We start from the raw sequence: 15,727 nt of genomic DNA, 5'->3' as shown, positions 1-15,727 counted from the left end.
GTCAGTGCATTAAACACATTACGGAGGACGTGAGTGCGAGCTGGGACATGTGGGGGTGGTGATGGGATCTAGTTAACTATTTAGGATAACAGAACGTAAGAAGTTTAGAACATTTCATTTTCCAAAAGCACTGACTCTAAGTCATAAAGGATAAAAGGGAAAAGAACAGAGTTCATGCCATATTTCCTAAAAGCAACAACAAGAACCAGACAGCCTCTCAGCTTCTATTAAGTATGATTTGATGTCAGAAGGTCTTTCTACAAGCACAACTACGTGATTTATTTATCATATGTTAGCATAAGCCACAGGACATCACTGGAAAGGTTACAAAAATAAATTACAAGACCCAGAAAGCAGAAGGGAAGAAAAATGAGGTTAAAAAAAAAACAAAACCCAAACAAAACAAAAAGCAAAAAAACCCCTCCAACACCAGCATCTTCTAAACTACAGCACAAAAAGTGTATATGAGGCAAAGGGTGGTGGTGGTGGCTGGAAACACACAAGTGAGAACCAGGGATGCTGGGAGAATCAGATCAACCCCCCATTCTAATAGATTCATGGAACTGATTATGGTCAAAGAATAACAGACATCTGAGCCCGGAGCTCCATATTTTAACCTGACTTTTCTGGAACCAGTTACAGAAGGAGAACACAGAACTATCCAAAGTCCAGCGAGCTTTCTGTCACTTTTGTGTATTGATACAGATAAAGGAAAATACACCCATTTTTCAACCGTCCGCCCTGCAGAGGCTTCTAATCACACCCTGATGTAAATCTCATAAAGTCTGATGAAAAACAAAACCACGAGTTGGGCCCGCGCTCCGAGCCCGCGTTCCGACAAGACCTGCTGTTGTACGTGCGGTGACGTTGCTCGGGAATGTGTTGTTTGCTCGTCTCGGTAGGACGTCAAGTCCCAAGAGTGGTTTGCTAGCCATCAAAAAGAAGTGTCCAATTTCTAGTCACGAAGAGACAAAGCTCCTGGTGGTCTGAGGAGGACACAGGAGACCTTGAAATGAAGTCTACGGAACTGTGGGGTTTTCTTTGGCAAGCGGCAAGGGCAGCCTGTCCAACAGAAGTAATGAAGGGGAGAGGAGGCGGCCATGGGTCTGCATTTGCGTCACTGGAGAAAGTGTGTAAAGAAGCCATGCTAATGAAATTAGAATGGCAGCGCTAATGGTTAAATGCTAGTTTCTTATATCACAAGAACTGTTGGGAGGTCTCCAGGCCTGCCAATATTTACACAATAATCTGCTGTTGTGTTAATGGGAACCACGCTACTAAATCTCCCTATAAACCAGGCTGAAATTTTCCTAAAGTTTTAGATTTGAAGGAAAAAATAGAGCTATGCTTCTTGAAAAAAAATAACAAAACCAAATCCTTATATTTTAGGCCTTTTTCCTATCATTTTATGAATTTGAATCCAATAATTTAGTTGTAAGAAGTAGAAAATATGAAGTTCTTCCCTTACATAGAGCAAGCATAATACATGTCTACTGAGCTGACAGGAAGGCAGAACTTGTTTTTCAGAGGGAGCGGCAGGGAAGGACACCTGTAACCTCTCCAGGCTCAGCAGAAGGGCCCAGTCTCGGGCCAGTCTGGGTCACACAGCAAGGCTCTGTCTCAGAACCACTTTCCATCTGCAAAGAAAGAGGCGTGCAGAAACTGTGGGGTGTCTGGGCTGGAAAAGAAGCCACTACATGCTAATGAGCTTCCATGACGTGGTGAAATGGACTCAACCATATCTTTGCCCTCTGATGTTTCAAAAGTGCTATTTTTACTAATTTATTTAGGTTTGTTCAGGTGTTTATTTTGAGACAAGATTTCATGTAGCCCAGGCTTGCCTTCAAATAAGTTATATAGCTTGGGGCTAGCCTTGAATTCCTGATCTTCTGCCTTCACCTGCCAAGTTATGGTATTACAGGCATGCATCTCCATGGTTAAGAATGCCATTGTAAAAATTTATTTATTTTTATTTTATGTGCATTGGTGTTTTGCCATGGATGTCAGGTCTCCTGGAACTGGAGTTACAGACAGTTGTGAGCTGTCATGTGGTTGCTAGGAATTGAACCAGGGTCCTCTGGATGAGCAGTCAGTGCTCTTAACAGCTGGGCCATCTTTCCAGCCCAAGAATGCCATTTTAAAAACACTGCATTTTATAACGTGGTATGGTCTTACGTTAAGGATAAAATTTTCATTCTATATATTACACATATACTTGATAAATATATATATAATTTGTTTGCTGACCAAATCATAAAACAAAACACATACTCAATGATTTTTTTCTCCTGGAAGCTTCCAGTAAAGGAATATGAAATGACTTTAAATAAATATCTTCAAGACTTTAACACAAATATAGCTATCTAAAGAAGGAAGCTTTACAAGACTCTGTAAGACAAGTTACAAAGACTTGTACAGATCTAGAAAATGCTGTGCTCCCATATTAATGTGGAGATGGTTCCTTCTAAGTGTTTCTATCTTGAACCTAAATATGTATGCGGGTCACAAATCTTGCCCAGTACCAAACAGCCATTTCTAGGGAAAGGAGTAGTGACTGAGTTCTTTTGCAAGGATTATTCCAAGAGATGAGCATCCTGGCCAGAAGCGCCTTCTCATTGACTGCTTATCTGCCATCTTCACAGATACAGGGACAGCTCACAGGAAGAAATGGGTAAAGGCACACCAGCCATTCTCAGGGCCCAGGAAGTTGGTAAGGCAATCCCTGTGACTTTATTCATAGAATAAATACACTTTAGCAGTTCTGTCTCTATGTTTTAGGGATAAGAAATTAAACTTTACCTGGATGCATATGAAGTTTAAAACCTTTAAGAAAATCATTTCCAAAAGTTAGGAATCTATTATGAGATACTTTAAAGCATAGCTACACCAGTTTTCCCATGTTATTAACACCATCCCATGCCCCATAAAATACACTTGTAACACAATAAACTCGTGCTAATGGCCAGGAGTGCATAAAATGTTTTCTTTGTATCTGTAACTACTCAAGTATTTGTTGATTAAAGAGTAACATGGAGTTTCGGGAGACCCAATTTCTTCCCTCTACTATCCTGTGTAAGTGGTAGACAGAATCTGTCTGTCTATCTATCTATCTATCTATCTATCTATCTATCTATCTATCTATCTATCTATCTATCTACCTACCTACCTACCTATCTTGAGGCAAGTAGCCTTGGACGGCCTGGAGCTCGCTCTGTAGACAGGCTGGTCTTGAAATCACAGAGATCCACCTGCCTCTGCCTCACTAGTATTGGGATTAAAGGTGTGCATCACTGTACCTGGCTTGGCATGTAGAATTTTAATGCTTGCTTTGATAGGCTCATCAATGGTGGAATCATCACCTCATTCTAACCAGATGACTTCTTACTATAAATGTATTCACTCTCATTTTTAAATTTTATTATACTTTAACTTTCTAAATTTGCAAATAACTTAAAATGTTTATTTAAATTATGCATACGTATATGCCTGGGTCTATATGAAGGTATGTGCAAGTACCCTCAGAATCTAGAAGAGGGTGCCAGATCCTGGAGTTAAGAGTTATGGGTGGTTGTGAGCAGTGTGATGTGGGTGCGGAAACAGAACTCAGATCTTCTGCAAGTGTAAATATTCTTTATACTACTGAGCCTTCACTTCAGCTCCCCAAAATTTATTATAAAATCATTAGAATTTGCTAATCAAATTATGAGTCTATGAATTCAGATGTTAAAAACATGCACATATTATTCAAGTAAATTTAAAGCCATTTCTGCAAATATAGCAATAAAAGCAACAGAGAAGATTCTAGTGATTTAATTCACAGACTATTTACTTCCGAGTTAATTTTCTAGTTAAGGTAAGGTGTTTAGGCAGCCGCAATATGATTCTCACATTCTTTGACCTTAATAATCCATATACACAAAAGGAAAGATGGCCAGAGTTAAGCACCCATGGAGGCTACCGAGCCAGAGGAAAGAGCCTTGAATCTGGTAATGACATGTCATCAGCCTAGATCTAAGCAACTAATTAAAGGTCTTTGTGAACCTAGGTCAGGAAATGAAAGACGTTGCTGTGTGCTGGAGACTTTTCAGGACTGTTCAGGTCTGGACCTGCTGACAGGCATCCTCTCCCTCCTGAGGAAGCCTGTTTCCTATGACAGCTCACAGGTTTTCTGGTCTTTATTGTTTGTCTTATAAATTAACCCAAATGCTTGATAAATAAATTAAGAAGAAAGGTGTGAATTATGTATTTCAAAAAGGAATAAGCAAAAGGAAGTAACTGCTTAAATTCCAGTGGTTATTGTTCCCCTTTGCCCATTTGGAAAACTTTCAGGGGTGGTCCCTTATTTCTGGCAGAGGTGGTCAGTACAGAAGAGAGAACAGCATGGATGAACAATAGCTGGGAACTAACATATAGGGGGCTGGAGTGAAGGAAGGCCCCAGCAGGCACAAAGATCCTTCCAGTCAGTGCCTGTGCCCGAGAGAGGCCGGAGAAGATGCTGTGCCTTCCCTACAACCTCTGGGGAGCGAGGAGAGGTTGTGTAAATGAAGGGAATGAAGCCAACAGAGCTTGCTGACTTGTGCTTCTGTCTCCATGATGGAGGAGGACAGGTGTTGTGCTCCTGTGGTTTAATACACTGAAACCAGTTTTATTGGCCTTTAGCAAAGTTGGATGAAATGGATACTTGACTTTAAGAAGTTATTTCAGATAACGCATCTTATGTATTATCTAAGTTATTTTAATTATAATGCCATTAATACAACATCTGATGACTTCAAGAATAAGTACATTCTTATCACATTGACTTTCATGCAGGTTCTGGGGACTGAACTCAAGTTGTTAGGCTTGGTGGCAAATGTCTTAACCCGCTGCACCATCTTGCTGGCTCTCAACTACATTTTAAATATTACTTTGCATTTTCTATTTTCTTATTTTCTACTTACCCATTTTAACTTACTTAAAATTTTTATTTTATTTTTATTTGTGTGTGCGCGCGCGGCATGTGTGCACACTTCTGTGTGTGTGTGTGTGTGGTGTGCTTGTTGGTGCCTGCCGTGGTCAAAAGATGGTATCAGACCCTCTGGAGCCAGAGGGACAGGCAGCTGTAAGCTCCCTACTATGGGTGCTGGGAACCAAACCACAAGAGGAGCAAGAACCATTAACTGTTGAGCCACCCCTCTACCCCTAAGACTTGTGTTTAAATGAAATCAATTTAAAAGTATCTAATACCACATTAAAAACAATGAACTCAAGTGTACTGTAGCCAAGCGTCTATCAGCAACTCTAGGGAGACCGGCCTCCATGCACGTACATCAGTTTCTTGATCTGGGGCTGTTCTTCATATGTGACTGAGAACTTTTGACCTTCCAAAGGTTGACAGTTCAAAATATATTTTCCAGGCACATTAAGCACCAGGCATAAAAGCAGTACAGCAAACAACTAGTTTCTGGAAACAAATGAACACGTTGATAAAAGTGCCACAGTGAAAAATCTGTCACACTAGCACACAAACACACTGAACTACAGAAGTACGGCAATGGTGAAATTAGTGAAGGGCACAGCTGAGGAGTCAAGGGGGCAGAGACGACAGCACCAATAGATACGGACACCCACATAAGACAGACGCAGCGGTCTGCTGCATGGCAGCTATTTCCTGCTGTCTTTATCACACCTCAGGGAAAACATGAACGCTCAAATCTGAGTTAGACTTATTGTCTATTGCTAACACCCATATTTATAAAAACAAAAAGTGTTTTTTGTTTTTTTGTTAAAAAAAAAAGATAAATGAAGCTGGGCCAGGTATCACAGGCCTGTAATTCTAGCTACCTGAGAGGCTGAGGCAGGAAGACAACATGTTTAAGAACTGTCTGGACTCCAGAGTGAATGCAGGGCCAGCCTGGAAACTTAGTGAGGACTTGTCACAAACAAAACAAAACAGAACAAAACAAAACAAAACAAGAGCCAGGCAGTGGTAGCACAGGCCTTTAACCCCAGCACTAGGAAGGCAGAGGCAGATGGATCTCTGAGTTTGGGGCCAGCCTGGGCTACAGGGTGAGTTTTAAAACAGCCAGGGCTACACAGAGAAAGCCTGTTTTAAAAAAACCAAACCAAATCTAAAGTTCCAAAGAAGCTCAGTGGCAGAACTCCTGCCTAGCATTTGGGAGGTCCCACATTCAGTCCCCAGCACAAAAAGAACAAAGTCAATAAGAAAACCCAACACACAGAAAGAAAAATACACAATTTAAAGGCACATTTCTTTTTGTTTCAGAGACAGTGACTCACTCTATAACCCAGGCTGACCTGTATTTCATATGTAGCCCAGGTGGTCCTTAAATCTGTGATCTTCCTGCCCCAGCCTCTTAAGTCCTGGGAGTCGAGGATCTGCCACAATGTCAGGCAGGAATATTTCTTAATTTTATGTACACCATGACTTGCTCTGAGCTCCCCAACTTCCAAGGTAACATGCAGAGGTTTAAAAGAAAAGCAAAAATGATTGAAAACCCAGTCTTATAGATTTTATAATTGGCATGAAAATATTTTACAAACAGCATTCTTAGAGTTCAGTTCACTGACACTAGGAGAAAATTAGTAATTTTTATATTAATCAAAAAATGACAGTTTTCTTTCTGGGTTCTCTGCTATCAAGTCCTAGGCAACATTTTGACTGTTAGGTCCCCTGTTTAAGTGAAGTTCTTGTACTTCTATGAGGTAGGATGCAGAAGAGAGGAGCTATCAGAGGCCACCCAAGTCTCATTTATCCCAGCTCTTACTTCCTCCTCATGGGTCCACCACACTACAGAGAACTGTCACACTGACATGGTGATCACTTAGTTGTCACAAAACAGGAAGCTTGCCACATCACTGGGTATGTGGCTTCCCTTCAGCAAGCAGCATGAGACTGACCCCTTCATCCTGACAATCTTCCTACGTTAGAATAAACAGCCTTGGTGTTTACTATTAAACACACACACACACACACACACACACACACACACACACACACACACACACACAGATTTACTATTATATAATTATACTATTATATATATATTATAAAACTTCAGGTATTACAAAAAAGAAACACATAGCAGTAACATATCCTTGTTAAACTAAATCTGAGACCAGTGTTCAACAGCTGGCATCACCACAAACCATAACTCTGTCCTTTGGTCACATGGTTGCAGTGATAAGCAACCTATCCTGGAGCTTCTTAGACCATGGGAAGCCACGCTGTACTCATATACAAAGGGTCTGGGTATCGACTACTCCTAAGGTAACTCGACCTTGCTTGCTCTCTAAAGAGAGCTCTACATCATGCTTGACTGCTTCCCCAGGTCCAAAGTGTATCACCTCTTGATGAACATCTCTAATAATCACTTGGAGACTCTGTGCCCTTAGGTAATGGAGTCCTATTTCCCTAGGCCAACGTTCACTCCTGGCAATGGATACATCAGAACCACCAGAACCAGAGATTATTCAATTCACATTTTGAGCAAGCCAAAGAAAATAGAGCTTTGAACAGTCTAAGTGTCTGAAGAGACTGTTTTGGCAAATATGGTTTCAAAAGTACAACTCATTAGCCTCCTTCATGTGGAAGCAGGACTTTCCCAATGCACAATTTATTACTGGCACAAGATTCACCAAGCTCTGCCAGGAAAAGGGGGGGAGACTGGTTGGAAAAGTGATCTATGTACACTATTCCAGTTAAGTTATAAAAGCAAAATGTAACTTAGCAAAGGCTGGTGCCACACTCTTAGGGTAACAAGCACTAAATCAGAAGCAATTATCTGCCACATTTGGAACAAAATAGTATTACTCACTGAAAAATCTTGTATAAAACTTACTTTAAAAGGAAAAGAAAAAAATCAGAAAGTGCCTGCAGGTGTTCCAGGAACCTTTACTAATGGCACGGTCCAAATCTGAGGATTAATGAACAGATCATAAATCGAGAGGAAGTTCAGGTCTCAGCTTACACGGGGAAACAGACTTGACCGTGGTCACACGCAGCCTAAGGCAAAGCTAAGGAGCTTTGTGTTTCCGCGGCAAACACGCTTCTAGGCGCTCACACTGTCTCTCAAAACAACTGCTTTCTGCAATGTCTTCCACACGTGTAACCGGAAAGGGCGCAGAAGCCACAATGAAAGTTATTGCTTCCCGGTCTGCGGCAGGGACTTGTGAAACAAACAAAGGCCATGCTAGCTTCTGTTCAGAGACACTTATACTAAGTAATTGAAGTTACGAGGCTTTAAGATGGACTTACAGGAATGGGACCAGTGAGATAGGACCACGGGAAAAGCAACAAACTCCTGAAGACAGCGAGGGCTTAGGAAGAGGCTCTTGTCATGGTGCCTTAGGGAGGAAGCCCCAAAAGATGACAGTGCATCTCAGAGGGAGCTTGAAAAGGAAAGCGATGTTTCTGTGACCTGTAGGACTTTCCCAGAGGGAGGCGAATGATCACTACATAGGTAGTCTGCAAACCCAAGCTTTTTATATGACAAAAAACACTGAGGAGGCCTGAAAAGGACCCTGTCTAGTTGAGAGGATGAAATGTTTCTCAACAATTCGGGGAGAAAGCAGGAGAAAAGATGATCACTGAGAGCATCTCCAGTAACAAGATGCTGCCGAGTGAGACTAGCACACTGCGGATAAAGATAAGCTCAGCCCAGGTGGAGTGGATGAGTAGGAACGGAATGGTCCTGAAGAAGAACGGGACGTCAGCACTGTGCGGAGGTGGGGAGGCGTGGTGGCACCACCGACTCCCTTTTGAGAGTATAATTTATACCGCTGATATAAGTCATGTGGTTTCTTTTGTTAGAGACAGATTTGCTTTGTTTTAGGCCAGGCTTTCTTTGTTTTTGTCAATACAAATACAAATACCTCCCTAATAGCTAAAAAGGGCTTCTGTGACTTCGCTTCATGACTTATAGTACTATGTACAGTGGATGGCACATTACTCAAGACCATGTCTACATACAGCTTCAGTGGTTTACAGTCATGTATAGTGGATGGCACATTACTCAAGACCATGTCTACATACAGCTTCATGGCTTACAGTACTGTGTACAGTGGACAGCACATTACTCAAGACCGTGTCTATACACAAGTTAACCCTCTCAGGATAAGTTTCTCTGCATGAACAGTCCTAGGAAAGCAAGGGAAACATTAGTGACCCTCTGAAGCTGAGAAAAATATGGCATTTTAATAAAACCTCTGAATTTTCAGACGAAGTAAAGTACCTTTCACAATGAAGGAACGCACTAGAATTAGCTAGATTAGGCTGCTTTTGGGGGATGGCAGTGAAGTACGTTTATCGTTTTGTCTATACCCACTAAACTGCTTATTTTCACACTCAAGGAATTAAACCACCTTAGGAGAATATACAGCAGATTAGAAGGCCAAGAGAAAACAGGAAGGCATCTCACCACCCTGGGTTACTAGTCTAATAATCTCAGTAATTCTTCTCCTGTCACTGATAAACTGAATGAGCAGATGACATGGGTCTCTAATGGCTCTACCGTCAGGCATTTTCTAAAGCAGACTCTAACACCATCATGCTTGTCCAATTCCAATTTTGACAGCTACTCACAACACATTTAAGAAACATCAGAAAGTGTTTACATATAGATTAATAACCAGATTCCAAAGATTCGTGTTAACCCTGAGTGACACATCTAGCCTTTAATGTTTAAATGTCCTATAAAACATTTAACACCAACAACTTGGAGAAACAGGAGCTAATTATGCATTTCCACCCTGCTTGAAGCTGGAGCAGAGAGCAGACGGGCAGCATCACACTGTGGTTGGAAAGACTACCTGAGGACCCTTACACTGCTGTCCTAGTTGGGGTTGCTTTCACTATGATGAAGATCATAACACAAAGCAACTTGGGGAGGAAAGGGTTTATTTTAGCGTACAACTCTCAGGTCAGATCCCATCACTCAAGGAAGCCAGGGCAGGAATTTAAGGTAGGAACTTGGAGGCAGAAATTAAAACAGAATCCATGGGTGAATGCTACTTATCAACTTGCTCCCCATGGCTTGCTCAGCCTGCTCTTTTATAATACCTAGGCCCACTTGCCCAGGGGTGGTACCACCCACAGTGGGTTGGGCCCTTCCACATTAATCAGTAATCAAGAAAATGCCTGCCAGACTTGCTTATAGGCCAATCTGATGGATGCATTTTCTCAATTAAGAGTCCTTTTCCCAAATGACCCTAGCTTATTTCATATTGATAAAAAAAAATTAGCCAGTACAAGTGCTGAAGTGAATATAAAGATTCCTCAAGGCTATTTCTCCTCATACAGTTCGTCTTTTGACTGGTGGTATTCTCTCTCTCTCTCTCTCTCTATATATATATATATATATATATATATATATATATATATTTTTTTTTTTTCATAGAGAAGGGTATGAAATAACAAATTCCATAATGAATACAGAAAAAATGGCTGGCTAGGTTAAGGAAAGGAGCTACTGTTTTAGCTTTATGAACTGGTACATTCAGAATCTGGGATGTGAGACAAGCAGAATTTGAAAAGCAGTAATTAAGAGAAGCAGAATCTAGGTTCCGAGCTGGAAAAGCACTGTGCCGCTTATGTGAGGAAGGATTTGTGGTTTGGTTTGAATGAAGAATGGAATTCAGGACAAGGAGCACTAGGAAACAAAAGTTGGGTAATAAGAGTCTGGGATACAGGTTGGCACAATGAACTAAAAACAATGAAATTAAATTTAACTTGGATGAACTTCCAGTTTGGGGATGGCGGGGCGAAGATCTTGTTTCTCCCTTTCTGCTTGAAAACCACCCCCAAACAATTAGAAAACAGCCTCCAACTTCACTGACCGAGAGGCATGTAAGAACCACAATGCTTGAAAATTAAAAGCAGAGAGAAGAATGATTGATGAGGCAGTGTGACAGATGAAGGCCACGTCCATGTGTCCCAAGAGGGAGATCCCACGAAGGCGCCACTTCCAGAGCCCAGAACACAGAGATACCTGTACCACAGGCTCCGGAAAGCCAGGAGCTTAACACAGGGGCACTGCTCGCATTTGAGAAGGCCTGAGAAGGTTGGTTCCAAACTGGCCCCCTGCTCCATTCAGGCACAGAGCAAAAAAAGATGGTCTAGAGTTAAGTCAAGCACTTCTAACGAGCTATGTTTGTTCTTTCTTCCTTAACAAAACATTTTATTTTTAAAAAAATACTTTAAATAAAAATTTATAACAGCATTAACAAAATGATTTTAAAATACTTTTAAATTAGAAACCATTTTAAAAACATATATGATCTGGCTCTGACTTCCACATCTAGAGATTCCAATTCTGTGAGTGGTGCCATGAACGTGTATTTTACAGATTGATCATTCTGAAAACAAGGTCAGGGGAGATTGTCATTTAAAGAAGGGTGACTCAGTCCTCACTTAGAAGGTACTATTTTAAATGAAGATTTGAAGGAAAAAGTGAGTAAGCCATGCAGCTATTGGGGAAAAGTATTTCAGGCAGAGAATGGCTGATGTGAAAGACCCCAAGCCAGGAGACTGAGCACACACTTAGCTCAGAACGTCACAGAGGCCAGGTGACCTAGGGCAGAGTGAATGAGGACAGGGGTCACAAAGGTAACAGGGCAGATGACTTAGAGAAGATCTGTCGCATAGGCCTCCTAAGGGCGCTGGCTTTCGTAGCCAGTGAGATAGTAGATTGCATGATCAGAAAAAATGATAAAGGATCATCACAGACAGGAGAGAGAGAGAGAGAGAGAGAGAGAGAGAGAGAGAGAGAGAGAGAGAGAGAGAGAGAGAGAGACAGAGAACTTATTTTAAGTAATTAATAACAAAAATCAAAACTCCAAGTAGCTTGGGAGTGTTAGCTGGCTCTGGCTCGCTAACGTAATCTCTGAAGTGTTTACTCCACATCTGTGACCTGAGTGGACACAGCCAGTGGTCTCCCACCCTCCCCACCCCCCCACCTCCCCACCCCCCCACCCCCCCAACCCCCCACCCCCCACCCCCCACCCCCCCAACCCCCAACCCCCCCAACCCCCCACGTCTGCAGGAGCTGTGAGACCTGCCAGGCAGACACCTGGGAGGACTGACCCTGCCCACACGTTCCACAGTCGTGCAGCAGGCTGTCTGCTAACTGCACACATGGATCGTGTACACAGGTGGATGCAATGGACAGGGGAAGACTTCCTTTCCAGTGAGAATGCATCAGAACAGCAACTCATTTCCAGTGGATGAACTGCTTACTTAGGAAAGCTCCCATTTGGCGTTTCCAGATGGCAGCCGACTGGTTAACTGTAGCGGTGGGGAGTGGTACCAGGGACACAGGTCAGCTACCTAGTCCTAGATGAGAGGTTTCAGAAAACCCGACTCTATTTCCTCATTTCTTAGGTGGGTTACATCAGAAGACACTCACAGAAAAGGCTTTTATGTGTCGTTCTGAAGGCTTTTCTTTCTTATTTTGAGAGTCACAAAGTTTTTAAGAATTTATCTTGCAAGTGTACTCTTTCCTGGGTTCATTGTTACTTATATTCAAGCTGAACTCTTTCCTGATCTTATTAAAAATTTATACATCGTTTTTTAATCCAGAAAGTTTACTATTACTACAAAGTGTTCTCATACTTATTATTTGTAATTATTGTTATAATTTTTTTAAAAAATTTATTTATTTTACATCACTACCGCAATTTCCCCTCCCTTCTTTCTTCCCCCACCCGATGGCCTTCCCTCTTCTCCCATCCTCCCCCGCCCATCCACTCCTCCTCTGTTTCTGTTCAGAAAAGGGCAGGCCGCCCATGGATATCAACAAAACATGGCATATCAAGTTGCAGTGAGATTCAGCACCTCCCCTTTTATTAAGGCTGGGCAAGGCAATCCAGTAGGAGGAAAAGGGTCCCCAAAGCTAGCAAAAGAGTCATAGACAGCCGTTGCTCCAACTGTAAGGAGTCCCACAAGAAGACCAAGCTACACAACTGTCCCATACAGGCAGAGGGCTTAGATGAGTCCCATGCAGGCTCCCTGGTTGTCGGTTCAGCCTCTGCGAGCTCCTATGAGCCCAGGTTAGTTGATTCTGTAGTTTTTCTTGTGGTGACCTTGACCCCTCAGGCTCCTACAATCCTTCTCCCCTCTCTTCAGCAGGATTCCCTAGCTCAGCCTAATGTTTGTCTGCGGTCTCTGCATCTGTTTCCACCGGTTACTAGATGAAGCCTCTCTGATGACTACTGACCTAGGCACCAATCTGTGAGTACAGTAGAGGGGAGCATTCCGGGGTCAGGCAGGAACCTGGTGCAAGGGAAACTCCCAGGAATCGACAAGGATGGCCCCAGCTAACACTCCTAGCAATAGCAGATATGTAGCCTGAACTGGCCACCTCCTGTGACCAGGCAAGACTTCCAGTGGAAGAATTGGACACCAACCAGCCACATAACCTTTGACCGACAGTCTGTCCTGCCTACGGGACAGGCTAGGATAAGGGTGGCACAGAGATTAAGGGAGTGGCCAACCAATGACTGGTCCAGCCTGAGACCCATGCCGAGAGAGTAAGCCCATCCCTGACACTGCCTGGAAGACCAGAACCCAGAGGCTGGATGGCCCAGAGACCTACAATAGAACCAAACACGACCAGAGGGGGGAAAATGTCAATGTAATAATGCCTAAAAATGTACACACTCTTATCCCAAAGTCCACCTTACTCCTGAAACTTAGAGGCCAGCCCACTGACTGTCAATGGACCACTCCAAAGGGGCAGGTCTGCTCTGTCACACAGAGGGAGGCCGTGGCTTCTCTTTCATTACTACTTCAGCAGACCCACAGTACCCAATCCGCTCTCTCCGCCACCCGACAGCAGTATTTGCCTTGAAGTCGTTTTGGTGGTAAATAATGCCACTGGCTGGGACACAAATTTATTCTCTCGTCTCTAGTACTATTTTTTGTTTTGTTTTTTGTCTGATAACAAAATGTTCTAAAAGCATTGATTTTTTCTTTAGGTTTTTTAAAACAGTTTCTCTTTGAAACCCTGGCTGTCCTGGAACTCACTCTGTAGACCAGGCTGGCCTCGAATTCAGATCCACTTTCCTCTGCTCCCGAGTGCTGGGACTAAAGGCGTGTGCCACCACCGTCTGGCTAATTTTTTTGATTAGCAGAAATATAATATTCTGTTGGCTCTTTCAGCTACCTGCAGTAGGGCTTTCTTTAAGTATAGGAGTAAATGTACGTCTGCTGCTGTAGACAACCACAAACATTTGTCATCAGACCATGTATAATTGCTTAGAAAAACATAAAGGCATATACTATTAACACTATTACCTTATGTAGCCAAGAGAGCTGTGTTCTTTTTTTATAAACCAAATCACTGATAAATGAACATCAAAATAGAATATATTTTAAAACCGTATTTACAGTAGCACAAGAGAAGCAAACTCAAGTATTGGCTTACCAGAGGAACAGCCCTGTTTCATTTTTCTGATATAGCCAAAATTTCAAATAAAACAATGGCACAAATCTACACTGAACTGCTAACCTATGTCAACTTGAAGTGCCATTGATTTTAAACTTTTCATTTTATTTATTTTTATTTTATGAGCATTAGCATGTATGTCTTATGAGGGTGTCGGGTCTGCAGGAACTGGAGTTACAGACAGTTGTGAGCTGCCATGTGGGTGTTGGGAATTGAACCCAAGTCCTCTGGAAGAGCAGTTGGTGGTCTTAACCACTGAGCTTTCTCTCCAGCCCTGTGTAATTGATTCTAATGGGAAATATTGGACTTCTGGAAATTGGAAAAAGAACAGTGAAACCTGCAGGTTTAGACAGAGAAGACAGATAAATGAGCTCACCACTTGAACCATCTTGAGGTATCTGGCGTATCTTGGGTCCTTGGCTACAGTTACGATATTTTCTGAAGAAACTTCACTTTCCTGTGGTCCAGAGTCTTGTGTGCTGTCCTGCTGTAGAGAGTTGGTGTAAATCTTTAGACAAGTCACAGAAAGTATCTGTCATGTTACTTAAAAGGGATGTTTATTTTTATAACTATAAGGGAATACATACTTAAAATTATATTCTTACATTTAAATACCAACAATTTAATTATGGGATATATGTTTCTAAATACCTATAAATATTTATAAGCTAAAATTAATATCATCAATAATATATTGTTCCTTAAAATGCAAATGTATTCTTGGCATCAGAATTTTTAGTTTTCCTTTATTTTTCCTATAAAACATGACGGGTGGACATATCAGGAAACTAGTAAAACAGTTTGATTTGCCAACTGTTCAACTAATGGACAATGAATGACTTTTCTAAGGATCTGCCATGTACCCTATTGTCCTCCTCACTTACTAAACCATCATATTCTAAATGGATATGGTGATTCTACGTTTTTAGAAAGTGATGCTCAGAGATTTCTTGGAGAAAACTAGATTCTCTGGTTTTGTACATTGTATGTATTGAGCAGTTATTAATGGTAACAAAGTTAACAGAGTGTCTAAAATACTAAATACTAGTTTGGGTGACAAATACTGAGGGGTGGTGTTTTTAAACAGTGGCAGTCCTGATGCTGCACAGCGCTGGGTTACCAGAAGCTGGGGCACAGTGAGGACTCACCGGCACACAGTACTTGGCTTCCCTACCAATCTGAACACTCAGAATCAACTCATTTTCGTGACTCTCAGTCAGCATTGGCATAACTGCTTCAAGGAGTTTCTTCCACAGATGCCATTACAATGCATCTATGCTAAA

General features: G+C 42.0%; 1 protein-coding gene across 3 annotated transcripts in view; it reads right to left on the bottom strand.

Annotated features, from left to right (window-relative positions):
- The window catches only part of Washc3 (WASH complex subunit 3), a 48,055-nt gene that overhangs the window by 13,403 nt on the left and 18,925 nt on the right, over positions 1-15,727 (bottom strand). The window contains exon 5 of one of the 3 annotated variants that reach the window (XM_076554575.1): positions 14,821-14,952. In XM_076554575.1, the coding sequence (XP_076410690.1) occupies positions 14,821-14,952 (132 nt within the window). The remainder of the gene's footprint in view (positions 1-14,820; positions 14,953-15,727) is intronic. The other 2 variants (XM_006979849.3, XM_006979850.4) reach the window with 2 other exon arrangements.

This window comes from Peromyscus maniculatus, chromosome 18, assembly GCF_049852395.1.
Source record: "Peromyscus maniculatus bairdii isolate BWxNUB_F1_BW_parent chromosome 18, HU_Pman_BW_mat_3.1, whole genome shotgun sequence".
Taxonomy (NCBI): Eukaryota; Metazoa; Chordata; class Mammalia; order Rodentia; family Cricetidae; genus Peromyscus; species Peromyscus maniculatus.
This window is presented reverse-complemented; position numbering and strand designations above follow the sequence as displayed.